This window comes from Tiliqua scincoides, chromosome 4, assembly GCF_035046505.1.
Source record: "Tiliqua scincoides isolate rTilSci1 chromosome 4, rTilSci1.hap2, whole genome shotgun sequence".
NCBI classification, from domain to species: domain Eukaryota; kingdom Metazoa; phylum Chordata; class Lepidosauria; order Squamata; family Scincidae; genus Tiliqua; species Tiliqua scincoides.
In genome coordinates, this window is record NC_089824.1 from 127,366,604 (window position 1) to 127,391,444 (window position 24,841).

At 41.6% G+C, this 24,841-nt stretch overlaps 1 protein-coding gene across 1 annotated transcript in view; it reads left to right on the plus strand.

The window, feature by feature from the left end:
- Positions 1-24,841, plus strand: part of VAV3 (vav guanine nucleotide exchange factor 3) — a 188,295-nt gene that overhangs the window by 108,164 nt on the left and 55,290 nt on the right. The window contains exons 16-19 of the mRNA XM_066623356.1: positions 4,983-5,084; positions 10,694-10,794; positions 19,451-19,473; positions 23,626-23,668. Of these exons, the coding sequence (XP_066479453.1) occupies positions 4,983-5,084; positions 10,694-10,794; positions 19,451-19,473; positions 23,626-23,668 (269 nt within the window). The remainder of the gene's footprint in view (positions 1-4,982; positions 5,085-10,693; positions 10,795-19,450; positions 19,474-23,625; positions 23,669-24,841) is intronic.

Sequence of the window (24,841 nt, forward strand, 5' to 3'; positions counted from 1 at the left end):
GTAAACCAGCACCAGTAGCAGGTCCGCAGCTTGGGGGTTCTCCTGGATCCACAGCTGCTCCTGGAGTCCCAGGTGGCGGCGGTGGCCAGGGGAGCCTTTGCTCAGCTTTGGCTGATTCGCCAGCTGCGACCGTACCTGAGCTGCGCGGACCTGGCCACAGTAACCCTTGCCCTAGTGACATCTAGATTAGATTATTGCAATGCGCTCTACGTGGGGCTGCCTTTGAAGACGGTCCGGAAATTACAACTTGTACAGAACGCGGCTGCTCGTGTGGTTGTCGGGGCACGTCGGTTTGACTCTGTTGAGCCGTTGCTCCGGCGGCTACACTGGTTGCCGGTTCTGTTCCGGGTCCAATTCAAAGTGCTAGTTTTGACTTTTAAAGCCCTTTACGGCTCGGGTCCGGGGTATTTGAGGGACCGCCTCCTTCCTTACAATCCGGCCCGTGCTCTTAGATCTTCTGGGGGGGCCCTTTTGACTGTGCCGCCACTAAGAGATGTGAGAGGGGTGGCGGCCAGGAAGAGGGCCTTCTCGGTGGTGGCCCCCGAACTGTGGAATACCCTCCCCTTAGAACTGAGAACTGCTCCCTCGTTGCTAACGTTTCGGCGTGGACTGAAGACCTTTTTATTTCAAAAAGCTTTTAATTGTTGACAGGCTGGCTGGCGTTCTTGCTTTTTATATGAAAATCCATGGGGTTTGTTTTGTTTTTAGCTTTTTAATCATTGTAAACTGTATTTTTAAATTGTTTGTTAGCCGCCTTGTGTGCCCATTGGGCAAAAAGGCGGGTACAAATTAATAATAATAATAATAATAATAATAATAATAATAATAATAGCACAGTATATCATCTCTGACTACAGTGCAAGATTCTTGCAGTGCAAGATTCTAATATGTAATACTTAAACAGGAAGTGCTTCTGTGCGTGGTATCCTATCAGAGAAGCAGATTCATAAGGTCCTAGGAATAAATTTATATTACAGGGCAATTACAGTAACCCCTTTAGTCATCACAATCTTGCTGACCTGTAACACAAGCAACCTCGCCTTCAGCTGTCTAAAGAGGGGTTTTAAATTTTTGCAGCAAGATTGTTATGCACAGTTATAGTTTGTTACACAGTCACTTACCCCTCCCCCAGCCCTTCAAAATCCCATCTCTCAGTGAACAGCCCTTCCTGTATAGACACGTCAAAATGATGGCAACTGTCCACTTTGAGCTATTTTCCCTCATCTTAATATCATGTACCAATGTCATTTGAAAAGTTTATAGACAACTGTAAATGGTAATGTTATATAAAACTCAAAACATTTCTGATTAGGAACATAACTAAAACTAATTTTTACATTATACTTCTTGTCCTTCAAAATTCCTAATGACTGTACAGTAATCCCTGATTGAATTTTAATAGTTTAACTCAACAAGCGGGGGCTGGGGGGAGATATGTGTGGCAATGCAGGACAATTTAAAAATGTATCAGTTACATTGTCATTCACTCCTGTATAGATTTTCCTGCAACAGCTACATTTGCTCAGACTGTCATCTGTGAACAGACCTGTCTAAATAAGCAATTGGAAATGAACACACCAGCTGCTAATGGAACACATTACCCGTATGCGTGTGACCTACATGTGCAATTTTTATAATGCCAACATTGATTTCTAGTCACAGTAAAATGTAGTTTGTGTCACATTTATTTCATAGTTCTGTGTTTCACCTTTAATCACATTAGCAAGTGAACAGAAATTGTAAAAAGTGTAAAACTATGAAAGTACATAGAAAATAATTTTCTCTCAAGCTTATTAGAGACATTGGATGCGTTTTGCCCCTAGAAAATGGGGGGGAGAGAGGAACAAACGGGGGATAGTGCTTTTGCAATCGCAAAATTAGAAGTGCGTTGTGAATTCAGGTTGGCAACCTTCAGTCTCAAAAGACTATGGTATCGCGCTCTGAAAGGTGGTTCTGGAACAGGGTCTAGTGTGGCTGAAAAGGCCAATTCAGGAGTGACAATCCCTTCCACACCGGGAGCAAGTGCAGTCTGTCCCTGGTCTGTCTCCCTGGCTATGGGCCTTCCTTCTTTGCCTCTTAGCCTCAGACTGTTGGCCAAGTGTCTCTTCAAACTGGGAAAGGCCATGCTGCACAGCCTGCCTCCAAGCGAGCTGCTCAGAGGCCAGGGTTTCTCACTTGTTGAGGTTCACTCCTAAGGCCTTCAGATCCCTCTTGCAGATGTCCTTGTATCGCAGTTGTGGTCTACCTGTAGGGCACTTTCCTTGCACGAGTTCTCCATAGAGGAGATCCTTTGGGATCCGGCCATCATCCATTCTCACGACTTGACCGAGCCAATGCAGGCGTCTCTGTTTCAGCAGTGCATACATGCTAGGGATTCCAGCATGTTCCAGGACTGTGTTGTTTGGAACTTTGTCCTGCCAGGTGATGCCGAGAATGCGTCGGAGGCAGCGCATGTGGAAAGCGCTCAGTTTCCTCTCCTGTTGTGAGTGAAGAGTCCATGACTCACCGCAGTACAGAAGTTGTGAATTAGAATTACTTGTGAATTAGAATCACTATTTTTAGTTGTTCTGAGGAATGGGAAGCCCAGCAAAGGGGTTCGCAGGCTCCCCACATCCCCTAGAAAGCCAATGCTGCTAATAGTAAGTTTTAAAAAATCCTTTTTATCACTGGCTGCAACACTATTGTGGCAATTGCATTGCCCCTCCCCTGCAAGCACGTACCTTGGTTGCCAAACTCCCTGAGAATTTAACAACTGCTGGCATACAGATATTAAGAGACTTCTTCTTTGGTCAAGCAGACTTCCCTGTAATTCCATTTTTTTGGGGGGGGGGCAGGGCTGGCTGGATACTACACAGGCTCGGCTATCACTTGACATTCCTCCGTTTCCAAGTTTGCGGCCCATTGGCATCAGTTTGGGACCCGTTACAGCCTCAAGTCCTGACAAAGCACAGTAAAGTAATTCTGAAGATAGACTCTGAACATGCTAAAAGACAAAAGTTGGAATACAAAAGGGAAAACCAAGTTTCCCCCCTCCCCATCTTTTTATGAAAAGGAAGAGAAATTTTTATCTAAGCAATATAATGCTGCATGAACCAAGGATTTGAAAACTCTTTTGCTCATTTCAATATTTGACCAAGCATTATGCATTATGTCACAGTGGTTTATGCAGTCAAATTATATGTCACATCTGATGAGACTGAAATAATGTGATATGAAGTACAAGAGCAGGATGTGTGAAGTCATACATTTATTCAAGAATTACTTCCTACAGAGAGGATTTTTTAAAATGTTTTCTTATTTGAATACTTCCCCCCCCCAACCATTTTTTAAGAGGAAGGTATTGTCCCACATAAATTAAGTCTATAGCATTTTATACATCCTTGCAATTTGATCCCACCATCAGATCCAAAATAGTTAATGGAACTTAAGCAGTTTGATATGTAGTACATCACTGTACTTGGCATCTAGATATAAGAGAATAAAGAAAAGGTAAAATAAATACTGAATTTCATACATGCATCTCTCTCACCTGATGAGTTTTGGATCGTCTCCACTGAACAGTATTTTGTCTGAGTTGATGTCCAGCAATATGAATACAGGCACCACCTCATATCCACGGGTGTTCTGACCATCCCCCCATGGATACAGGGAACCTAATGTTAATGTTAATACAGGGAACCTAATGTTAACCCCTGGGGGCTGGGGATAAGAATAGGCCCTCAGTTTGGCTGTACTTGTCGTAAGAGGCGACTAAACAGCCACCGGGTAGATGGGACTCGTCAGCCTGGGAAGGCAGCTCATCTGGGAGAAGGAAAACTCTACATTGAGCCTCCCATTTGCAGTCTGAAATGGTTTCCATCCAGGGAGGGTTGCACTCTTGATAATTAGGAATATATAACTCTGCTCTGTCTTGCACTGTAGTGTGTATTTTGCACAGCGGTGTAGTGCAACTCCAGTTGCTTGTAGGTTTTAATAAAAACTTGCCTCAATTCGTAATGTGTTCCAGCACTACACAAATTATTTTGCTTACAATTTTATCTTGCCAGCATGGCAACATAGAATTCCTAGGATGGCATCAAATATACAGTCAATTCTTATTATCCATTGGGGATAGTTTCCTGGAAAATGCAGCAGATACTGAGTCAGCAGATACCGAATCATTGATCCAATGCAGTCAGTGGGTTTAGAGCTTTGCTGCTTGAACCCTGGCTCGGGGGCTGTATTCAGGGTTCGGATTAATCCATCCACCCAGTGAGCGGGCATTACCGTTTCGCCCTGGTGCCACATTCCATCCTCCTCAATCAGGGGACAGGGATGCTCTGGGCACTTGTGTCTGCCCAGGTGTCCTGTTCAGAGACCTTCTGGGACGCTGGGCAGCAAACGCGACTGCCCAGAGGGTCCCTGTACCCGAATCGAGGAGGACTGAATATGGCACCTGGGTGGAACAGAAAGATGCATTCCAAATGGGGACTGCATTTTTGATATGCAGCGGTGGTAAATTTGGCCACCACTGGGTTAGGGGATGGGGTTGCTAACCTGGTCAGGAATACCAACAGTGGATAGCATCAGGATGGCATCTGCAGATATTTTTAATATGGTGGCCATGGATGTAGCAAGTATCTTTAGAATGGCTGCAAATAGCTTCAAAATGCCTGCTGCAGATAGCTCCAGAATGGCCATGGATTCAACAAATGGCTACTGATAGCCAAGAAAAAGCAGCAGATGGTGTGAGGCAAGTTACGCTCTTATTCCTGCATATAAGTGAATCTACGGGAATAGGATGTGCCTGTTTTGACTATAAATCCATTCCTAAAAACAAAAGCAAAGAATGAAACATTAAAATGAGCATCTCCATTGTCACCAGTTAAACTCTATTTTTCTAAGCTTGAAAATAGAACCCCAACCAGTAGTGTGAATCTCTCTCTCTCTTGCAAATATTTACAATTACTTGAGCTAACAATTGTGTCACTTCTTCCCCCTAGGTCTAACATTAGGCCTCATTATCCAGAAACAAATACTCATGACTTCAAAATGCATACCTTCTCCCGTGTAACATCCTGCAAAGTCTGTCAGATGCTTCTGAGGTAAGTGCCAGGGCATGGGAGAGGTGAGAGGATGAATATAGTCATGGGGGGGGGGACGGAACGGAACAATTGCATTGAATAAATTAATGAAGGTTATTTGTTCTGTAAAATCAAGAGCTCTGTATTAAACTGGTAGTATCTAAAATAGAAAGAAATTGCATATCCCAACCCTGTGCTTGCTGTCAGTATGCAAAGTTGTAACTGGAAGGACAAGCACTTAAAGGGAAGAAATGGGATGAGGGGCTTAATGTCTGTCCTCCTGCATGTCCTCAAATGCTTCCTCCCCATTGCTTCCTTGAAGGCTATTGGCAAATATGGGTTTGGAAGCCCATTATTGCTGCCAAATGTATGGTTCCACCCCAAGAGAAATTATAATTGTAACTGGTAGCCTGTGTGATATGCAGAGCAATTGTTTCTGGTCCATGGAATCGCTACAACTTTTTGAGGTGGGGTAAACTGTTCGCCACCAGTTTTGTCTGTGAGGAAGTGGAAAAAAAAATGCCTGTTGAGTTCCTGTAGGGCAATGGTTCTCAAACTGGTGGCTCAATACCCATCAGCCTGAGAACCTCTACCTTTTTCCCTTTAAGGGTTGGGGGCAGGGGGAAAGAATGTTTAAAAAATGATCGCAACTGGGAAGTGGGTTGCCATCTTTTTAAACATTTTACAAGTTGTGTGGCACCCTGCAGACAGCTCCATGGGGCTCCCTGGACGCTGGTAGCAAGTAAGTTTTTAAAAAAACAAAACAGCCCCCCTTCCCCTGCAGCAGCACAATCCTGGAGATCGCGTTACTGCTTTCCAGCCTACTCCCACAAAGACGTACCCTGGTTCTTAAACTTCTGGAGAGTTTGAGAACCAGTTTTGTAGGGAATGGGGGAGGAGTCTGTTTTTTATATAATGCCTTAATCATTGCATGAGCACATGTACTTCATAATTCTGAATTCTCGGCTCTAGAAGGCATGAGTTTTTTTTATAGAACCTGATCACCCATCACCATAATCTGGAGAATGTCCCTTAAAATACAGATGTCGGCTACTAGTACCTGAAGAGCTCAGAATGATGACACTCAGTAAAGAGAACTTCTAGTAGGCACCTAGCTAGATTGTACTACCAGTGGTTTTGAGATTATTAACTGCATTCAGAATTCTAGATGGCAATTGAAGCAATTTTAGAAGATACGCCCTTTGGAAATGTGTTTGAAAAGGCTTCATGCAAAGGACATCTGGTGAAAATGCTCCACTTGCTCTTATATTAGTTAGATATTAGCTCCAGAGTTGCAGACAGACTTGACTACCCAGGAATATGAAGTTGCTAATGTTCATGAAATGGAAAATTTCTAAAGAATTTTAAGAGGGAGAGTTGGGTCAAAGTATGAAGCCCACACCAAACATGCAGTTAATCTGTGGGAAATTACATCTCTGAGTTTGAACCCATGTAGGATTTACAACCACACATTCACCGAAATGCGGATTTATCTGTGCAGAAAAAGCTTTGCTGATCCTTCCTTCAATGCTGTCAATAATTCTTTGATGGTTTCCCTGTGTCTGCATGTAACCCGGCAGGACCTGTATTGCTTACTGTACAGGCTGCTGTTTTCCCTTGTGAGTCAAACTCAGTAAAACTTTCTGGCCTTGAAAGTGATGTGGCAGGAAGGGGTGTGGCAAAAGTCATGTGCTTTTTGTTTACTGTACCAGTGTGCAGCAGGTGTTCTGGGTGGCAGACCACAGTATACTTGTAGTCTTGCAAGTCCATCAAGATTGCTTGAACTTGCATGCCTGTAAGTGTGCTTGTCCTGGAAGAGTCAGGGAGAGTCTGGGGATGAGATGCCCTCTATGAGAGGACAAGACCCGTGTCTTCTGATTGGCCTTGCTTCCTGGTAGTAGAAGAGTCATTCCCAGAGGGTCAGGGGCTGTCCCTCCTTCTCTCACTTCTCCTGCTCTGTTCTTCAGCCCTGCAGTTCTCTTTCCAGGCTTCTGCTCCACGTCTCTGTCCCTCCTTCACCTTATCTCTTTTTTGCTCTCTTTCTGCTTCCTTTGTCTTTTCTTGGATCTCCTCTTTCCATCCTCTGGCACTCATCCCTGCCTCTCCTTTCTGCCTCCCCTTATGTTCCCCTTTCACCTTCTTTGTGGGTTGGCAACAGCTGCCCAGCCCCTTGTTCAAGATACCTGATAGCTTCTAATTGTCTCCTCTGGCCACAGCCCTCTGGAACTCTGTGGTGATGTCACCATCAGGCACCATGGCAGTCATCTCTGGACCATGTCCAGCTTCTCCTGGTCATGTGCATGCTGAGGAAGTAACATCCCACAAGATGAAAACCACAGTCTTCATTAAGTTCCAAGTTTGAAAAGGCTTTATATGGTGTCACTGAAGTTGGTATTTGGGTGCCTTGCTCATTGTGGTCAGCAATCTTTATTTGCAGCCTTCCCACACAATTGAGCCTAAGAAATGCCTCTCCAGTGGCCTTGTATTATGACCAGAACATAGCGAACATGCTGTGAATGAGAGATGATGGGAAGGTTAAATGTCCTGAAAAGATTTGACTATTGAAGGCGATAGAAATGAGCGAACGTTCAGCTTCATTCCTTGAGCAGTTTAAACCAACATGTGGCTATTACTGAGCATGATAGTCTTTGTAGAATTGGGAATGAAACCTCAGCTGGTTACCCCCCTCCAAACCCTAGAATAAACTTTTATTGTTAATGAGCCATAAAGTTATTTTTTCTCAGAAAATCCATTTCTTTTTCCTTCATTGCCTCTGAAAGATTTATTGCACTTTAAAAAATGTATTTGTATTGTAATATGTTCTCAGTTACTGAAAGTAATTCAGAAATTGTGATGATCCAGTGCCTTTCTGTGAAGGCAAAATAATGATGAATCTGTATTCCATTGTCTACCATAGGACAGCATTAACAGCAGGAAACCTCTTCATTCAAATCAGTTGCTAGTATCCAGTACTGTTTGTATGGCTACCTGTTTGTATTTCTTTTATAGTCATGAGTGTTGCTTTAGAAAGTGGCCTTTGCTTAAATGATTATTTTTCACCAGGCAGGAAGAAACTAAGAAGAATGCCAATAACCTTATTACAAAACATAAAAGTTATTAGTTAGTAGACATAAAACACATATATTGATACACAGTGTCCCAACTGCCTATGCTTAACAGTTCCAGCCCATCTATGAGACCAATTGGCTACCTCAGGCATCAGATTGGAGAGGGGTGCTCATCTTTTTCTACATACTTGCCCCCCCTTCTCCTTGTTCTCCTTCCATTCCCTGGATTGGAAGAGGGGGACAGAGGAAGGGGAGAGTGCTAAGCTAGAACATTGTAGAATGTGAGGAGAATTTCACATAAGCCTTTGTAAGCTCTTAGTGTCACCATGATTGTAATAGCCCAGATTTTTAATAACTAGTCATTTTTTTTGGATAATTGTTCACATTCCCATATTTTTTAAAAAAGAAAAAACTCACAATCCATCCTAAAACTACCCTTGTCACAACTGGATAAATTTATTTGTTGGTATGTGTTCTCTGATATAATTGGACAAAGAGATTTTCAGGGTTCTTTAAATGAGAACTGATTTTAGACAAGGGATATGTGAACTTAGTTTCAAATGTATATTTTGCTCCTGACTAGTAACATTTGATAGTTAATCTTCACTGTAACTATTTTGGACTGGTTCATACATGCATTTGTGTATCACTTGATTACTTAGCCTATGATGATCAGCTGGATGTGTGAACTCTCCTGTTTGGAAAGTATGAGGTTTGAGGTTTCAAAGAGAGCCATTTGTGGTTAGATCTATGATGTCTCATTTACATAAGCTTATAATCACTTGAACCTGTAGTCACCATAATAAAGATACATGTGTGAGCAGGATTCTGCTTCTCATGTGTTCTCATGCTCTAAACCAGGGGTCTCTAAACTTTTTGGCAGAAGGGCTGCCAAATTATCAATTATCTGGCACAGTGTCGAGGGCCGGAAAAAAAATGTAATACAAAATTTAAATAAATACATTAGAGATGGAACTTAGATGAATAACTGAAATGATTGAATGAATGGCTTCAAATGTCTAGGATTTCTCCAAGCACCAACACAGCTCAAGAAATAAAGCACACACTTAAATGGTCCCCCATTCCCCCACCACACAAGCACAACTCTGGTTGTGTTTGGTCAACTGGGCCAGAGGCTCTCAGGGGATCAGAGGCTGGCTGCAGGCCAGATAGAGGGTCTCCGCAGGCCGCATCTGGCCCCCAGGCCGTGGTTTGGAGACCCCTGCTCTAAACAGTTGCAGTATAAATATTCCATATTTGCACAGGTCTTTCCTTCCTTATACATTGCATAAATATTCTGTCAGGGTGAGTGAGTTATATTCCATTCCCAAGTCTATTCCCAGGATAATTTTTGTATTAACTCTGCCAAGATGATGTTTGTCTTTAGGCACTTAAAAACTCTGGCAGAATCTTCTAGCAATAATGGACAGTACACTCCTACATCAGGTGCTCTATTTCCCATGTAGCTAATATTGGCCTTGAAGTGTCCTGAAGTAGGAACAAAATTTGTCTGCTGTGCTCTGGTTAAATCTGAGAATCTAACATCGGTGCTATTGCACCAGGCAGTGTAAACAATAGCGGCCTTTGAGAATACAGAAGACAACCAGCAGAGGTTGGTCATGCCAATTGTACTGAGTACCATTGTACTTGTTCCTTATCCATTGTGGAAACAGATATTCACCTTTTGATGATTGTACTGAATGAGAGCTCTTTAAGAATTTGTGTATGCATATGTGGAGACCCAAACCCAAGGATGTCAAACATAAGGCCCGGGAACTGGATGCAGCCTGCAGAAGCTTTTTATCCGGCCCTTAGGCTTTCAGCTGCTGAGCAGTGCTGAGGTGTTACTTCTAAAAGGGCAGCCCCCACGAACATTGGGCTCTCCCATATCTTGAAATATGATAAAGATTTGTGTGTTTTCTCTTCTGTCATTTGTATTTAATGAATTCCTAAGTGAGAAAAAGTGCTTATTTTTGGTTATGAGTTGTTTATGACATCACTTCCTGCTTAACAACATCACTTCCGGCCCTCAGCAGGCATCATGAATGCCATTCAGTCCTCGGCATGAAATGAGTTTGACACCCCTGCCCTAACCATTGGGATGCTAATTTCAGTGACATCCCCATGACAAGTACCATGTGCTTTAGTGTTCAACACTAAATTTTTAACACTAGTACTAGTACTTCAAAGAATTGTTTTTATATTCAGTGCCAACTGCACTATTTGTTTTCTTCTGTTACTTTGGGTAGCATACCTAGGATAGCTAACACTGGACAGTCCTGCGCCTTCAGGAACCCCTTCCCTTGTACTTCCTGCAGTAAACCCATGATCAAGGACTAAATAAGTGTCATGGGTATATTTTTGTATGGTTCGGTTTTACAAGCGTCCCCTGCAAAATGCACACATGTAGACACATTTCTTTAAGTACAGTCCCTGGCTTAAGCTGTAAGAATGCAAAAGTTGAATCTGACTTTTAAAAATATCCTTTAAACAGACTGTAACTGTGGTCACACAATGCATCTCCCAACTTTTTCATAATCAAACTTTTTCTTTTTCCCTCAGGGGGACTTTTTATCAAGGCTATTTTTGTTCAAAATGTGGAGCTGGAGTTCACAAAGAATGTTTGGGAAGACTAGATAATTGTGGCAGAGTTACTTGGAGTGGTAAGTAATTTTTATTGTTTCGAACCAATTTTTAATTGGTTCATGAAACTTGCTGGGTATAATTAAGGTTAATTTCTTCCTAATTTGTGGTAACTATCACAAATACCTCTTGAAATGGTCATTTATAGACAATTTGAATTGTATTTGAAATTATGGAAGCTCTCCGCAATTTTTTTCCCCCCAATAATGGGAAAGAATGAAGAAGGACTGCTGTCAGATCTGCCTGGGATCCAAAGAACCATGCAACTAATTCAATCTGCCCAAATGGGCTGGGGGCTTTCTCTTGTGTTTCTCAAACAACAGTCCCTCGCCATGACAAACTGTTTTTCAAACCAGGGTGTGTCTTTCAGAAGCAGTATGCAATATGTGTTGGAATCTCCTATCCAAAGGAAAGTCAGTAATGCAGCTGGGCATAGCAAAGGATTATAGCGTCTCTTAATTCTGTATCTTCCTAGAACATCTTTAGTTACTAGGCGTTTGTTCTTTATGGTCAACATATTGGTTACACTGAAAACGATCTTTAAAAGATACTTGAAACCAAAGTATTTGGGGTTGAAGGTCAATCCCAGCACCTTGAAAGTAACCCAGAAACAGTTTGGCTCCCAATGGAAGTCTCTTAGTATCTGTGTCATAACTAATTTCAAAACACCTACTTAGGCATTCTACAAAACAACATGCAAGACAATCTATGCCTTTCAGTATACACTGAGACAAATTATTCCGGAAAATATGGTGTGCATGAATAGGATAGGAAAAATTGCTGGGCTTTCTATGAGATAAGGCAGGTGTAAACACATGAAGCTTAAACTGTTATGGCAGATAATATCAAAAGGTTTGTGTTCTGTTTTCAGTCTTGATGAGCTCTGTCCTTTGGTTCCTCAGGGACTTTTCTAACGTAATGTTTGGTGCTAAAACAGCTTGGTGATTAAACTGTTTTTAATCATACGTGCCTAGAAACACATTGTTAGAACTGGGCACCCTCGCTAACTTTTACAGATCTAACTCTGTGAATGGAATATAGCAGCAGACTACAGTTCTACTTACAGGTTTGCTGTGTAAGATATGGTTCTTTAGATTGGTTCAGACATAATGCTTAACTGCGGCTAACTTATTGGGTTTACTTGGCTCTACCCTGGTGAAAATGCCAAAAAAAATATAATAAATCCAAATTTAGCCCTTAGCCCAGAGGGCATATATAAGAAGACACCCATAAATCCTTCTTGTTACCTTGCAGGCAGTGACTGAAGAAATGGGGAAATTATTCCAGCTATTGTGTGCTGAATATAGGTACAACATTTTAACAGTGATTAAAATAAATCATAGTTTGCAAAACTACCTCACATCATGGATTTAGTCGTCTACCAATCCTAAATCATATTTTAGGACGGTATTCACATTTAACTCTTAGGCTGCAATCGTAACCAACTTTCCAGCTCTGACATAAGGACAATGCAACCCCGAGATAAAGGAACAAACATTCCCTTACTTTGAGGAGGCCTCCGTGAGTGACACCCAACTGCAGGATGCTACACATGCCCCACTGGCCCAGCCATGCTAGTGCTGGAAAGTTGGTTAGGTTTGTGCCTTTCACCATGATAAGCAGTTTATCTCTTTGTGTTCACAAGAAAAACCCTATTGGAGCAGACTGAAGGCCCATCTAGTCTGTGCCTGATAGAAGTAGGCAAAACTAGGTAAAGTAGAAGTAGGTGAAAATGTTTTTTTGTAGACCACAACCTTTAAACCCAAATAATTTTAATCATTTTCTGAATGCTGGTTACATTTTCTGAATGTAAGGTTTTACCTTACAAACATGTTTTAAAAAACAAACTGCAGTTAAATTGATGCTATAAAGCAAGGGTGTCCAAACTTTTTGGCAGGAGGGCCACATCATCTCTCTGACACTGTGGGGAAATTTACATTTCAAATTTGAGTAAATTTACATAAATGAATATATTAGAGACGGAACTTATACGAATGAACTAATTTTACTGAGCTTATTTATAATACTCATGAGATCCAGAAAAGGGGGGTTGTTAAAATAATTCCTGACACACATAACACACCTCTTCCTAGGGAAAAGTACAGAAGAAACTTAAGAGCAGTCAGCATGGGCTCCTTCCCCCCCCCCAATGCAGGAGCATGTTTTTACTCCCCCCCCATCCTGGCAACAAGCAGCAGCAAAGGAACACAATCAGTCATGGATCTGGTGGGCCCTGCTCCCTCAGGACAGGAGTTTGTTTCTCCTCATTCACACAGAGAAGGGAGCTGCCTGTCTCCCTCTCTCAGCCCCCCTCCCCCAGCCTGCACCGAACACGAAACAAACTTAGAAACAGGCAGAGAGCTGTGTGTATTCCACAAACGGACCACCATCTTCCTCCCTATCTGCCAGCAACCCCAACAGGCAAAAGCAGTAGGTTTCTTCCCCATTCAGACATCCTGTGAGTTCTCCCCTGCAGTTCCTGCCTCCAAAACCGAGCACTCAACAGCCCAATCAACCCACACTTTCCTGGGAGTAAGCCCCACTGACTCTATGGGTCTTACTGCTGAGTCGACATGCTCTGCAGCTGCATTCAAACCTCTCCCCTGCAGTGCCAGCCCCTGACCCCAAGCACACTCACAGCCCAGTTGGATCCACACTTTCCTGGGAGTAAACCCCACTGAGTCTGATGGGATTTACTGCCGAGTAGATGTGCTCTCCAGCAACATTCAAACAACCTGCGATTTCTCCCTTGCAGCGCCCACCCCCAACACAAGAAAGCAGCACAAATAGACCCACAGTTTCCTGTCCCTCCTCTGTGCCTACCCCCACCCCCCCAACCCAAACAGCAGGGCAAACAGACCCAGGACTTCTCACCCCCATCCGATGCCTGGACTCAGCTGTAGCCTCCCCAACCTAATGGGAGGGTTGCGGATGGGCAGGGCTCCTGCTCTCCTGTGAGTGCTTAGACTTTTCCTTGCTGTCACTGTGAAGAGCAGGTGCATAGGGCCAGCGAGGGCTCCAGCGGGCGGAGCGGCCATTGGACATGGGGGGCCGAATTGGGGCCCCCCACGGGCCACAAGTGGCCCGGGGGCCGGGGTTTGGGCAACCCTGCTATAAAGCTACAGTATGCATAACTAAAAGGGAATGTTTTCATAATATGTGACTTAGGCTACCTAGATTCTGGTAGGAGCAGGAAAGTGGGAACCCTACCAGAGATGGATGCAGCACAGTGGGAGTTACTGCATGAGGTGCAGCAGTATAAGTTGAGGAAAACATAGCCATGTGTTTACTCTGTATGTTCTCCTTCTGTTTTGCTGCACCTCAGAAAACCAGGGGCTGGTTGGGTGGATTAGTGTGGTCTGAACAAGCTCCAAAGGCTTTGACTTCAGCAGCAGCAGCTCATCCTCTTCAACTAACAGAAAGTAGTAGGGGGAGAAGCTGCTCTGGCCACCAGTTCAACTGGGGCCTGGGGGAGCACACCATGGATGGTGTCTTGCTTGCACATGCTGCACTTCTGGCATTACACTCAAGTCTGGCACAGTGTGGCACTAGCTCTGCCTCTTTCTCATGCTTGTGCTCTGATGTTATCTTTCTCATTTATGTTGTACTGTCTCTTTATGACATGATATTAAAATGGCACAAGAAACAGACCTGGGTATATAGCTAGACACTGCGTTTTTTTAAAAAGAATGTTACATGACACAAAACAGTAATTTACCATTTTGAAATACCTTTATTTTATTTTTTTTGAAAGGTGTTGGACTATTGTGAGCATTTGGAATGCAAACCTGCCGCGGTTTTAGCCACATTGGATACCATGCTTGAAAGTATTTTATTTTTCACACATGGTGTGCAAGATGTGTACATGGTGTGCAAGATAGGGGAGAAAGAAGAAATAAATCAACTGAACTATGCTCAGTGTTCGATCTTTTAAGTAGTAATACGTTTCTATTTTTAAGTAATCAGGGCAGAGGTTTAAATTAAGTTGGATAAGAACATCCAGTATCTTTGATGTTGTAGAATGATAATTTATTCAATTCATTAATCCATGCAGTTGTCTGTGTGTGCTTTCTGCCTCTAGCAATTGAATAGAATTGTTTAACAGCAAAAAGATTTGGGAAGTATCTTTAAACTTTAGTTAATAAGGTGATCAAATGCAAAGTAGGGCAGAGCTCCTGTACTTTCGAATGCAAGTACAGAGATTTCTGAAATTGCCTGTTTTGGCACAGTTGTCAAAAGTACAAGACACTAGTTTTTTGTATCTGAACTACTATCATGTCTTTAAGGGTGCTTAATATGGATTTGCATTGTGGTCCAGGCACATATGGGAGCGAGATTCTAAATGTTAGAAAACTCAAGAATAAAATGAAGCTCCATTGTAAAAACCTCAATGGATAAGTAGAGCAGAGATGTGGGGAGGGGGAAACCACAAATTCATTCATAGTGGAGCTGAGTTACACAAAGCTTTTCTATATTACTAATTAAAATTAGAAAAGTAACTGGTTGTGGCTGCTTAGGCAGGGAGACATCAGACAACACAGGAAAAGAAACTGAGAAGTCCAGCCAAAGGCAGGAGACATCAATCCACAAGCTTTTAAACTAGGAACTAAGTCAGTAACTGTGCCCCCCCCTACTGATGAGGATGAACACATATATTCATACCCATTGTTATTGTACATGCCTAGTTTGCATGCTGTAATTCTTCCAACAGATAGGAGACTTTAGTGCTTTGCCAACAGAAAATGAATGGAAATTTCTTCCTCAAAAAATAGTGTGGAAGTGCACAATCAGGATCAGTGTCCTCCATACCTCAGCATGGCTGTACCTGTTTGTTAAAAACAAACAGATGCTGACCTCTCCATTTGGTCACGTTGTGCAGTTACACACATGTCTAGTTTGGCTCTTAACATACAAACCTAAAATTACTGAGAGTTTAGTTGAGTTTTGCACATATGTTTGATGTATGCACATTTTACATTTTTAGATGTAAATTGACAAGGTCTCATGTGTAGGCTCAAAAAATTTCATGCCCAAAGTGACCCTGAGCCAAGCTTATGTCCATATTCCTTCCCTCATTTCATTATCATTTGTCAGTGCAGTAAAAAGCCATGACTTGCATGGCCATGCTTTCAATTTTTCCTATTAAGTATTCTTGAGCAAGTGCTGAATTTTGCAATCTTAAGATGCGAGACATCATTCCATACTTGTGAGCTGGATGGCTGTTGGAGATGAAGATCTGGACCAGTTGCCCTTTGGTCTAATGCAGGGGTCTCCAAATTTTTTGACCAGAGGGCTGCATCAAATATCTGGTGTGGTGTGGAGGGCCGGAAAATAAATTTAAATATAAAATTTAAATAAATAAATTAGAGATGGAACTTAGATGAGTGAATAAATGAATTAATGGGCTCATTCATTCAACCTCTCTGGTCCTCAGAACACCTTCCAGACACGATCAGAGCACAGTTCTGGTCATGTTCAGTTGAGTGGGCCAGAGACTTTCTGGGGACAAGAAGTTGGCCATGGACCGGAAAGAGGCTTGCTGCAGGCTGCATCTGGCCCTTGGGCCGGGGTTTGGAGACCCCTGGCCTAATGCAACAAGGAAATATTTGTTCCAAGTATTATTATTGAGAAACATTTATATACCACTTTTCAACAAAAAGTAGTTCACAAAGCAATTTACATAGCAAGACAGATTGATAAATGACTCCACTTTGAATACCAGTTTGAACGTGATGTTTTCAAAATGCTTTATTCATTATTTTTTTTTAGCGGGCAGAGGACTGGGAAAAGACCTGGAAACCTGCCTAGAAATAAACAGATTGAGCATGTGCATTACATAATGGTTCTTGCCAAATAGCAGGACTTGTACTTTATGATAAGCTATTCAAACAAAGTAGAGAGCAGGCATATTCATATCTTGGAATGTTTCCTCATACTAAAAGTTCAATATTGAACTTTGTTCATAGGAGAGGTCATATTAAAATGTGTGTATGATTCTTCCTTGTTTTTATTTTCCCTGTCTTTTTCTTTCTTTTTATGATAACTGCTGTTTCATCCTCTCCACTTCCCTAAGTTGTGGACATTTCTCCACTAGAATCATGAGCTCTACACTAGAATTATGAGTTCAGGTGGGTTTAACAATATCTGTTGATTCACCAACGTACACTGAATAGGGGAAGAGAAGAAGTATACCTGCAGATAGTGCTTGTCTTTAAAGCAGCTTCAGTTCATTAAAAGCAACCACATGGCCTTAACAGCTACAAGACTGCTTATTGCCAGTGAACTGCAAAACTTAGACTTCATTGGCTATCTCTGATCAAGTTCCCATTTTTGGAATATGCCTTCTATAATTTGAGAGTAAATAAGCATGTAGACAAGCAGTGTTAATCTTGCAGAAAATCATTCTAGCACTTCCAAGAGTCTTAAAGCTAGTTCTGATAGCCAGAAACATCTTGGAAACTTTTCCCACTTATCCACAAAACTCTGAACTACTTTATTTTTCATCTGGGCATATTCAAAACAGCTAAGGGGGTGCAGGGGGTAGCAGTTGCACCGGGCATCAAGCCTTGGGGGGCAACAAGCTGAGCTTGACAGTAGTGACCAAAATTATGAAAATCTTGGTATGTATGAATAATACCATCATGTTATATATCATTGGAAAGGTAATTTAATGCAGAGTGCAGTGAAACAAACTGCACTGGAATATCTGTATTCTATCAAACGTTATGGCCAATTAACCAGAAAATGATAACTGTCTTGTGGAACAAAAAGTGGATTTGCTTACCTCCAAACTGACCTATGAGACCATTCTGAGTGCCAGTGAGATGTTATTATGATACAGTATGGAACCAATAACGTTTTATTTATTTCCTTAATTAAATTTGATTTTATCATGCGGGGCGGGGGGCTACAAAATCTTCTTTGACCCTGGGTAGCAGATAGATGCTTTAGCTATGCCACTGACTGGGGGGAGGCAGCAGAGCAAGTGAGGGGTGAGCTGCTGGGGGGGGGGTGGGTTCCTCCCAATTTTCACTTTTAAAAAGCCAGGGCATGATTTTATTTCCGGTTGTGGCATAACTTCCGGGGCAACGTTTTGAGCTTGGCACCAGGCTACATGATCATTAGCTACACCACTGAACCACGTTCAGACTGGTCAAGCCCAGTTCACAGTTCCTCTCTGTAAGAAAAGTATTTTCATTATAAATTATGTGTACATAATTTTAACTAGAACAAACATTTAATGCCCCAGTCATAGGTGGTGAAATGAGATGAGCCATTTTCATGATTTTTTCCCAGGGACTGAGGGGAGCAAAACATACTGTAATGACCACTGCGTAGTGACTGCCATTTTATTTCCAAGAACTATATCTGAGAGATGCTATGTTGCGATGTATGTCCAGCAAGGAAAAAAATAATGGCTCCTATGGCAACCGCAATTTATGCACAGGACTGAGCCCCTCACAAATGATATTGCATCTTGATTTAGCATCACTTAGAGAGGATGGGTGCTTGCTCTCAGTTACCAGGAGGATCAGTGATTTGTACAAAAGAGCAAAAGAAAGCTTCATGTTCCTTCCAGCATGCAAGCTGCCTTTCTACCTTGCCAACCCTGCAAGGCATTTTTGGGGTTCCTGGATAAAAACACCTAACAGGGTTCACAGAACTTAACGCCATCGAGTGATGCATACCTGTACAAAATGAATACCTATGCTTGCAATATTAAAGTTGAGGCCAGATCACACATGCATGTTCATCATTTGATTACTAAATAGGTGATGACTTGCATCTAAATGTTGTGCCCAGGCATGGTTGAAGGTGGGGGGGGGGAGAGGCTGGAATCCAAAGAGTTACTATATGAGTACAACAGCTTAGGCAGTTTCAAGGACTTCTTATATAGTAGTATCCCCACGCCAAACAGGTTTTGAAAATCTCCCTGGGAGCTGTTGTTTGATAAACATAGGTTCAAGTTCCCTTTGTGTTCTGCAGAACAAATTGTATTGTTCTTTGTGTCCAGTTGGGTTTGAGGTAACTCAAAATGATATGAAAATTCTGTAACAGGGTGCAGTGTCCGATTTACATATGCAAATTGCCAGCTAAAACTAAGATTGACAAGTGATGACAATGGTTTAATGTGTGGACCGGAATTTGACGTATCCATGCAGCAGTTAGAATTTCCCCCTGAATTTCAGCATGTTTTTCATAGTTGGAAAAATGTGTATCTGATTAAAAAATCCACATTTTCACATGCATTTCTCCAGTAAAGAGATGAAGCTTGCACATATTTGCAAGAAAGTACATGCTCTTACATGCTCTTAACAATATTTGGATTCAAATATTGCAGAAATTTTTAAAATTTTTAAAGTCGAATTTATGCAAGTTACTGCTATTTTTGGATTGGAAATGTTTTGGTGGCTTGGGAATCTGTGTTGCAGACTAAAGTATAAACTCAACTCTGTTTATAGCCTTTCAGCATTGTTTAACTTGAGCCAATAAAACTAACTGAACACAGTTTGCAAAATAACTAGCTGAGCCCCAGGGCTGTTGGAGCATAGAACAGGTATCAGCAAGCAAAACAAAACAGTTGGGTGTACTCTCGCCATACAGCACAACTGCAGATTGTCGTTGAACAGAGCAAACTTTAGTGAGTGATTATGCCAATCTTTACATTTGTTTCAGAACATGGAACCCTGAAACATTCCGTAAGTATACTGAGGGATGGGAAGGGATTATTTAATATGACATTTCATTTGAGTGACTTAAAATGCCTTGTATTTGGCGTGTCTCTGCAGTAGATCCTTCTCCTTTTCCTGCAGTCTGTAGTGTGATTGCTGAAGCAACTAAGGCTTTTGTGTTTGAACTCCTTTCTGCCTGCTTGAATTAAAAAAAGAAAGGGCCCAATGTAATCCAATATTAAGAACTGTTAATTTCAACAGCGTGAGAGTTAAAACAACTGTGTAACTCTCCCATTAAAATAAACAGAAATTGAATGTGTTTAACCTTAGCTAAATCATACCCTCGGTTTGTAATAATTGCTGGAGATCTGTTTAATTTTCTACTAATATTGTTCAAGACATTGCCACAAATGTATAAAAAGACAGGCAAGTTAGTTCTGTTTTAAACTGAAAGTTATGGGCCACTATGTGATGTAGCAGAAGAATTACAAGTGGTCTAAACTCCCTTAATGTACTCAAATGGGAGTAATGTATTTCAATAATTTTCAGAATATGCAGCCAAAAGCTGATTTATGAAGCTGAGTTCTTGTCACTGAACTATTTGACAAATCTTTAACACTGAGATGGAATGGTAAATGAACACAAGTATAATGAGATGGCATTAATGCAATGAGTTTCCTGTGCTCCTATGAGATTATTTTGGTGCACTTGCAGAAAGGAATTCAAGGTTACGTTTCTTGGTCTTGGAAAGCAAAAATGTTTTAAAAAATCAGCACAGGAACATGTTGATTCTCCTGTATCTCTTTATACTGCAGTGAAATAGAAGAAACTGAGTTATATGTGGATAATGAAAAGGCTACTTGGGCCATGTTACTTAACTGTTCATTGTTTAATATCTGCTATGATTAAGAGCAGTGCTTAACATTTTTGGAGTGTACTTTTCTCACACTTGGAAGAGTATTATGTGAAATTAAAATAATATGGCTTTCTCAGAAGTGTGGGTTTATCCCCAAATGACATCTATCATTAATACTCCAGAGAAGTGGCAACCCCTTGGAACTCACTGGGAATTGATAATTAATCCCATTTTAACTGGGCCTCAGAATTTTTGGATCATACAAATGGAAACTGAACTATTACTTTTGTCTGTCTTGCACCACATTCTCCATACTCTGTAAAGCAGCACCATACATCTAGGGATGTTGCCACTGATGCACAAGTTCATCTGTTTTGTAAAATGTATAAAAAGGATCAACAGTGGTGAGCTTGCCCAGGAGTTAGCACAGGCATGATGATTGGAACTTCCACACTGGAAAGCTCTTGTGTGAGTCAGCCCTACGGAAGTCTATAGTTATAGTAGATCATTAATAAGCCCTGAAGGCCACAAAAGGATGAGGGTAACTGATATTGGGTCCTCAGCTCCTCTTGTTGATTGCTGAGATTGAGATTCAGGGTGGTGTTGGTATGTGCAAACTATTACATTTGCAAGAAAGCCTGCACAGTTATTTATGATTTCAGCCTGGAGGGTAATCATGCACTGGGTGTAAGACTTGTCTATCTTTCCTAAAAAGATTGTATAATCTGAGAGTTAAAGGGTGGTTGTTTGCAGAGCTCCAAGAAGTGGGGAAAGTTCACTGCAATAAAATGGCTTTACAGTGTTGTGCAATCTGTACCAGAGTCTTTGCTTGCATATGTTGGTTCTTATATTTGATCATGTGTTGAAATTTTACATCCTAACAACTCTCAAATTGAGTTATGATTGGAAAACAGGACAAAAGAGGAGTGAGCAATGATTATATCTTTACCTCTGTGGTGATGCCATTTGGATTTTCTGCCTTAGCCCCCCAAATTTTTTGCCTTAGCCCCCCCCAACTCTTTGCCCTGAAGTTTCCAAGTGAAATATTAATCTTCTAGTAGTATTCTTTCGATAGCTAGGTTTAGAAAGCTGCTTACAATAAAAAATATAGTTCTGAGATATGGGAATTATGGCATACAGTTTTAAAATGCCTCACAGTCCGTGTGCATGTTCCATGGTATTGTCTAAGATAGCAACAAACCCTATACAGTTGCAGGTAGGTTTATCACAATTCCATTTTGAAAATGCACACAGGTTACATGACAGCAGAAACATGCCCATATACAAGCTGTTCCTCCACCCCATACCTAATTATGTAGGTTTAGCGTACCCATTTTTAAAGAGAAGGTGCTGAATGGCTCTTGCAGCCTAATCTCAGATAGCATGCCATATAACGAGGGCCCCTGCTCTTGCTCAAAATTGCAGCTCATTTGTGCCACTCTAGCAAGGAATTTAAAAGCGAGTAGAAATTACTTTTTATGATAATAGCATTTACAACAGCTTCTTATGCTTTCATGTGGTCAGGTGGAGCTTTATTGTAAATGAAAACCAGAGCTTTTGAAGTCCTGTTTTAAAGAAAAAAGATGGCTGGAGTTAATATGCAAATGAGAAAATAAACGATGAAAGTTTCAGTGAGATCATAGTCCTGAACAAATGTGCAAAATGGTTTTATCCATGAAATAATGGATAACTTCTTAACACATTTCTTGCTCACCTCAAATGGGCGTGAGGCCTTGTTGTTATAGCCATAGCCAAACTGGTCTTTTCCAGATATTCTCTTTGGAAATATATTGCCACCAGTCTTATATGTTCTGCCATTTTTTCCCTGCATGACCTTTCTGGTTCTGATGTCAACTTCTCATTTATACCGCTAAAGTAGGGGTGCCCAAACCTCGGCCCAGGGGCCACTTGTGGCCCTTGGGGACTCCCAATCCAGTTCGCAGGGAGCCCCCAGTCTCCAATGAGCATCTGGCCCTCCAGAGATTTGCTGGAGTCCGTGCTGGCCTGACACAACTGCGCCCAGCATGAGGGCAACTGTTCGACTTCTCTCAAGAGCTGTGGGATGAGGGCTCCCTCCATTGCTTGCTGTTTCACGTCTGTGATGCAGCAGCAGCAGTGAAGGAAAGGCCAACCTTGCTTTGTGCAAGCCCTTTTATAGACCTTGAGCTATTGCAGGACCTTCATTCAGTCATATAAATTCCATCTTTAATATATTCATTTATGTAAATTTATTCAAATTTGAAATGTAAATTAATTCTTTTTTCCCCCGGCCCCCGACACAGTGTCGGAGAGATGATGTGGCCCACCTGTCAAAAAGTTTGGACACCCCTGTGCTAAAGCATAGGAAAAATTGCATATTATATTATCAATACCATCATTGTCTAGTTTGTTCCCTTACCTCTTAAAAAAAAAAAAAAAAAAAGCTGTGCTGGATCCAGATCAGGACTGTACCACTGGAATAAAGCAACTGTTCACCCCAATGGTGCATTACAGCAAATGGGACTTTTAGGGGCAATTTTTGGTGAGGAAATTGTGCAAAATTAAACACCTACTGTGGTATCATTTATCCGGGTGACCCATCCACTAGACAAGGTGAAGTGGGTTGCATCAGCAGTGGATTGCAAAGGGGGTGAAAGGACAAATGATTCAGGTTGCCCTTCTCCTGCCATTTCCTTCCAGCCTGCTGCATATGCAAGACACATTGATATGCTTTCTGCCTGCTGACAGCAAGCAGAAGGCGAATCATTGCCTCCTTACTTGCGTGGTTTGCTCACACCAGGAAGCATTATCAAAGTTGCTCTTTCATTCGTAGTCCTGCACTTTCAGCTTTGCAAAAACCACAGGAGGAACATGGTAAAGGGCTTTTTAAAAATAGCACAGAGGTGGCAGTACAAACGTGAGGCAATGTCAGGAAGCATTCTGGGCCGCACTGACCCTAGTAACAATTCAGATCAGCTTTCCCTGCAGCTACTGTTTAAAAGGGGGGAGGCATGCCAAATGACTTTATTTAACAACATGTATTGTGTCTAGTTTGGCGTTTAGTCTCTATCCAGGTGATCCCGACCTTTAACATTGCATGTGTCAATGTTTCATATTCCCTTTTGTATGGTGATTACCATTTCATATGTAAAATATCTAGTCTAACTAGGGAATATTCTCAAAAATAGTGAGTTTTCTGCATAGCCTAGTGAGGAATCTTTATTTCAAAGTTGAAAGTAACTGTTTAACTCTGTGTAGTGAACTGACAAACTGCATGCAGAAATATCTGAAGTGAATGACTTTTTTAAAAACAAGTTTCTATTTTATGCTTTTCCAACACACAGAAACGGCCGAATGGATTTCGAAATCCCAGGCCCATGGACCCAGGTTTGTTGCACTTTCCTTGATCACTAGAACTTTTGAATTGTTACTGGACAGTAACTGGTTTGAATATGATTTGCAGCAGTGGTCTTCAACCTTTATTGTGTCATGACCCCAATTCATAAATAATGAGACCCACTGTTGATCCTGCCCTTTCCTAGGACCCACCCAGGGCCTCTGGGAAGAATTTTATCTGGGGAGTACAAAGTTTCTTTTGGGCCCCTTTGCAAAAGGGGAGGAGTGAAATGCAGTTGCATGACATGTCCATGCTCAGTGTGAAGATCTGCAACCACTGGTTGTCTTGCAGTTAAAATTCTGTCTTTGCTTCTTGATGTTTCTGAAAACAAACTGATTTATGGGGTCACCACCATTTAGTCTTGTTGAATCTTATAACTTGGATCCAAATAAGCAGTTTTAACTGAATTGCGTATCAGGCTGTTGATCACATTCCTGACTTTGTTTTCAAGGATATAATCATATGGCAGTCATATGACTGCCTGAAGTCCTGGTGTGCATTGCTTTTTTGTTTTTATAAGTGGAGCTCTTACAGCTCGTTTACATATCTTGAAGCCTCTGGCATTTGGTTAACTGTTCCCTTGCTTTATGTGCCTTTAATAAGGCAAGTGTTTTTAATCTTGGAGCCTAATTTTGCAAGGCATTGTGTGCTCTTAGAAGTTGCTTTCCTTGGAGGTAGCAGGTATCTTAAGGCGTTAGTACCCAAGTGCAGATCCACTGTCCTTAGCATGTTCTCTGTTTTAGTCAGTCTGGTTTGAATTCTTACCTTGAATTCATAGTTTTGAAGACTTTCTTTGGATGGAACCACTGATGGAATTTCTGCTGTGAAGATGATTATTTATAAGGATATTCATGATTCCAAACTCGCCTTACTAGTTCTTGGATACGATGAAACACTTTGTATGAGTGCTCCAGCCTGTTCTGTCCACCACTTTTCCTCTGCAGCTGTCACCATCAGCAGTTTGTTCCTTCAGCTGGGTTTCCAGATCTGTGTGTGAAATTGAGAAGCAGCTTTAAAACTGGGGTTTGGAAACATGACTGGCCATGTCACTTGTACTTCTGACCTTTAGTTTGAATAGAATCACATGAGAGTTATTTCCCTTTAGCACTGCAAAGACTTTTCATAATATTTTTCTATAGCCATTTTGTGAGGAGTGTATTTGA